Here is a 5,213-nt window from a genome sequence, read left to right as displayed (position 1 = left end):
GTACGGGCAATCTGCAACTATTCCTTGGAGGATAAGGCGGTATATCTTGGCAGAATATCTGGCTCGGCAGATGCATCGAAAATGGAAGCCACATTCAGTCTGCTACGGCAGTTGTGTTGAAGCTACTGTGGAAGCTAACACGGCTTCATGACAGACAATTGAAGTAGGCCTGATAGAGATGGTTGAGCAACTCACTCTAATGATGATGATGATGATGATGATGATGATTACCGATTTGGTTCAACGGCGAAGACAGCAGAGATAACAGCCAGCTCAGCAGATAGAGACAGAGTAACTTGCCGATGACAGCATTCGACAATAATATTACAACCAACTCGGGGCAAAGAGGACAACAGACAATTTGAACAATTTGAATAATGATTAGATGCAGATCAAAAAGAGCTGACTGACGACTCCTTGATCATTCGGATGATCAGACTACGGGGTTCTGGAAGAGATTTGCAGACGATTCAGATTCATGTTCCTTATTAAGCTTCTCATGTAGCTTCTCTGGTATCATTTCCGGGTGGAGATGAGATTCGACAGAAGGAACTGGGTGCATAAAGATTCAGAGATCTTCTCATTGTCATTGTGACTCTGATCGCACTTATCTAACGCCTTGGCCATTTAAGAAATGTAGTTTTATATGCCTTGCAGTGATCATACAGGATGCAGATCACAGTTTGTGAACCTTCAAACAAGTGAACAGAAGAGATGACATCGTAGTTCTCCAGATAAGACTATGCTTCTGCGGCAGTGTTCTTATTGATGTTAATGTCATGACAGATGGCCTAACAGACAGTTGCAAGGATAATACCGAGGGCCTTCTCATTGGCCTCTTCCCACGTTTCAAGCCTCTTTTCCTATCTCTCATGGGCCTTGACATCGTGCCATTGCGCCGGTGGTGGTTGTTTCTGGCTCTACAAGCTTCTTCAGATTACCACTGGCAACATGTCAAACGCCGTTGACAAGGAGCTGCGATTTCACTGACTCGTTCCAGATCTGGTAGTTGTGAGCACCTTTATGGAGCGGCACCTTGTTGGAATACACAGTAGGCATCGCTGCGGAGGAAATGACGATAATCACGTGGAAATGGTGACGATTTAAGTGGCAAAACGATAAAATGGTAAGAAATGGGGCTTGATGCTAATACTGACTCGATATGGTGATAAAGACAATGAAGAACGATGGAGAGAGGGGTCTGTGGCCTGTGGTAGGTTCACAACAACGGATAGGGGCCGCCTCACAGAGACTCCGGGCTCATGACCTGTTGACATACGGACATGGGGGAACGAGATATGGTGAGATATGATGATATTGAAGCTAGTCGTACTACATGGTTAACATACGAGACAGGTAGTTGAAGGATGAAGAAAATGAGCACTCAGGCCTATGGATCGACAGTATGCACTAGAATATATATATTGTATTCAATACACGGATTAAATTAATTATATTTGCCTGACTGCAGCGATACTCACCTAGATCATCACTAACTATGCATCTTCTTCACAAAGACAATCTTAATATGATATAACAACTTTTCCATGATGGCTGTAAGTTGTATTTGTCTTGAAAAGAAGGTCAAGTCATATGCCAGAGGAGCCCTCCAGTATGAGTCCTTCCCGGCGGCGGCCAATCACAACTTCCGGTGCTGTGGTCTAGTAAGTTACCCATGAAATTCTTTCCATTCCCGACGCACAGCTGACCCCCTCACTGGTGGTAGGACACCACGTTGTGGCCGTGTTAGCCCCGGTTCGATTCCGGGCAGCACCAGCAGTGTGCTTTCTTTTTTTGATTTTTTATTTGTGTTTTTTTTTGGATCTCCTTTTCGTCACATAGCTTAAACAATGATCATTTTTACGCAGGTATCCCACCGGGAAAATGTGGGTGGGGACCCATTGAAAGAGGTCTTTACAATGTGCAAAAAAAAAAACAACAAAACAACAAAAAAATTGTAGACGGTGCAGAAGTCCAATAGCAAAAATGTCTCATCGATTTCTGTGTTGGCCACAGCAGGATATAACACAGGAATTAAGCAGCAACTTGGGAGTGTATATGAACCACGCACAGTGGTGCCAAGCAACCTGATTACCGGTGTAGAAATGCTATCCCGTTTCAGGAAATTAAGCGTCACCGGGCCCTGTACGGAGTACTCCGTTCTCCGTAGTCGACTGTCTACCTAGGATCCCTGGGCGGTGCATATCTGGCCATGGGTTGAACGCTAACTAATGCAAGGTAGATCTTCCAGACCCTAGAGCGACTAGGAAGGACCATTAGCCTAGCTCCGTAGAGATCTGGACGGAATCCGATGGATAGGTCTACTACAGGGTCGCCCGAGGCAAACCCGAGACTAAACGTTTAGCTAGTTCATAGTTTGCCTAGTTAGGTCTACCTACTGAACAAAAAATCTACAAGCACTCGGTTCTAGTAGGTGAGCAGTGGGGTGATCTCTGCGCGAGGTGGTTAGTGCTGTATCAGCTCATCTTTCCGTGGACACAACTCGATTCTTGCGCCAGGAGTATGGTAACTTCTACCACGTCCATCTGGTCACGTCAACTCAAGATGAGATAGGGCCAGCCAGGCAGTGGTGGGAGCGCGTCTGAACACCATGGCCAGATCTACTGCATCAGAACAACACATTCCATGAAGGTTTGCCTTTTCGAGGGCTCTGCTTTTGCTTTTATTTAAACGTTGACTTTTCCTTTGTTAGTCTTTTCTTCCTGTTTCGTTTGTTCTATACGTGATCGCTCTCGTTGATGGTAGTTGATCATCCCATCTACGTTTCTGCTTGGAAGGACCTCTCCTTGCCTAGGTTTGAAATATGAGATCTTTTGATTCTGGTTGTTATGATCTATTAGACAACATGTATCTCCCGGACAAGGCTTCTCTCTTTTTTTTTATACCAAGACGCTGATGAGCAGGATTTCGGGTTCAATGACTTGTCAACTTTAATAATAGAGTGATTTCACTGGGCAAGGGATTTAATGTCTATTCAAAGACTGATGTTTTGACCTTTCCCCTCCTCTTATTTCTCAGTTCTCTTTTCGCCTACAAGAGAACAACCAAAGCCTCTCATCTCTTGGGCCTTCACTCAATCATCCTTTAGTCTGAGAGAAAGGATTGACTGCGAGCCTCAAACATCGTGCAACAAATCGTCAGGGTTCTCGGAGCGCACATCAACCATATCACCCGGCTCAATATGCCAAAGGGCACTTATGCTCTTGCCCACCTCACAGACTGGTCTTACTATTGTCGTGGAACATCATACAAACAAGAAAGCTGAGAGTGATCTTCGACGTCATGAGTTAGCTTAGGCATATTCTCAAGGCGATGGAGATTCGTTTTGCCCAACGTTTGTTCACGAACATCAGGAACAGCCAGTAAATCTTTTGCAAAATCAATTTCCCCTCCTCACCTGGTCTTTATTTGTTTTTTTTTCTAAGTCGCTATATGTTGACAAGAAATAGGTCTTATGTTATCATTTATGGCGCCCTAACACAGACATCCAATTCTCCACGCACATTTCCTCACAATGATACTAACTTTGTTATTGCCTGCAGCAACATGTACGGTTTCGAGACAAATGAACAAATTTGCGCCTTTCGAACATTTCCATCGCTGGCTTCTTGGCAACCCTATTGGCATAGCACCCAGTATACAGCTGTTGGTTGAACGCGCTAAGGAAAATAAATAAATAAGGATGAAAAGTGAGAAGAAGCGCAAGGAGGACCCTGGAAGAAGAGCATTGGTGGCTACAAGAAGATTAAAAAAGGAAAAACGTCTGACCCTAGTCATCGGCCATCTTCGATGAAATCCTGTCGCTTTCAGGAGTTACCGTGAGAAAGTGACGTCGTCTATTACAGTCTCGACAATCTGGGAACCTTCCTGGCATTTTCCTTTTTTTGTTCCTCCTTCATCATTTCTTTCATCATAATTATTGGGTATGGCGATGAATTAAACGTTATTGTCATAATCTTAGGTAGCTTAATCGTCAATATAAAGGTATAGATGAGTTAGGTAGGGTGAGGAAATTACCTTAACTGGGTGAGCTGCTTACCCTTTTAAAGCGGCAGTGTCCAGGTTAGGCAGGAGAGAGCAGCTCGCAGATTTCTGAACGATAATATTACAGCTACTACAACAAGTACGGAGTACTGTAATGTACATACTCCGTGTATACCTACAGAGATACCTCCGGCCTCCTTGTAACTCCGTATCGGGGCTTGCCAACATTAGATGCCTAGGTAGGTATCCTTCTTCCATCTCTAATATTCTTATCGATCTGTGTTCACTTGACCTAGTTGGTTAACTAGGTACCTACCTACTTGCCTGTAACTAACTAATCGACATACATATCTGTGTTACCAACAAGTCGACGACCTATCACATCGATCCTCTTCACAGTCCACATGAACGGCACAACCGCGCAAGATGGAGACTCCGTAGCGATGTGCCACAGGTTGTCATGACAGGACAGCGCATGCCAGTACGAGGTCCACTCATGCTGTCATGCCCTCCCGTCTGTCTGTCAGTCGGCTCCCGAGGTCTTCCACATTCCTATTCTAGCTGTTTACCTACCTAAGTACATACTTACCGACCTACATAAAGTAGGGAGGTTGTGACTAGCTGCGCGCCACAGAAGCCACCATACTAACAGTCTAATAGCTTCAGTATGCCCCTTGTCGGTGTTAAATTTTTCTCGAGAGGGACAAGACAAGCTATAATTGCCGGAAGTGAAGAAGGGGAAAAAGAATAGAGAGAAGAAGAACCAGAAGAAGAAAATTCCAAGAGAACACCAACGAAATACCCCACAGACTCGAGTAACACCACAGACCTAATCTTAGAAGGTAATTCCAGATAATTCCTTGGCTGTCACCGTCGGTGGTCGGAGGGTGGCAGACCGATGAGTACTCCGTAAATTGTAAAATCGTTCGCTTCCTGGCAGATTCCAGCGGACCAATCCGCATGCAACCCCCCTCAGAAAAGCTCCAGCTAGACAGAGCCGGGGAAACCAAGGGTCTGGTGAGGTGTGGGGGGAATGGGAATGGTTGGACATGGGGTTGAGCTGGCTGTGTTTTCGTTTTACCCCGACCATATCCGTCTCTTCAGGTCAAGACTCGAGGCCGTGGCACAGCCAACCTCGGCGGGCCCAGGCGGGGATCCGGCTCTGCGTCTCCGGTGCAGTAGTTGACGCCCTGAACGACCTAGGGAAA

The 5,213-nt window shown here is 45.5% G+C and overlaps 1 protein-coding gene across 1 annotated transcript; it reads left to right on the top strand.

The window, feature by feature from the left end:
- Positions 1 to 1,550: 1,550 nt before the first annotated feature.
- On the top strand, positions 1,551 to 2,186 carry T310_5160 (uncharacterized protein; the record flags this gene model as incomplete). The annotated part of the gene is made up of 3 exons (XM_013471955.1): positions 1,551 to 1,664; positions 1,869 to 1,886; positions 1,962 to 2,186. The coding sequence occupies 3 exons, from the start codon at positions 1,551 to 1,553 to the stop codon at positions 2,184 to 2,186; spliced, it is 357 nt and encodes a 118-aa protein (XP_013327409.1).
- Between the last annotated feature and the right edge of the window lie 3,027 nt (positions 2,187 to 5,213).

Source organism: Rasamsonia emersonii (assembly GCF_000968595.1).
Source record: "Rasamsonia emersonii CBS 393.64 chromosome Unknown ctg1118621760252, whole genome shotgun sequence".
Taxonomy (NCBI): domain Eukaryota; kingdom Fungi; phylum Ascomycota; class Eurotiomycetes; order Eurotiales; family Trichocomaceae; genus Rasamsonia; species Rasamsonia emersonii.
This window is presented reverse-complemented; position numbering and strand designations above follow the sequence as displayed.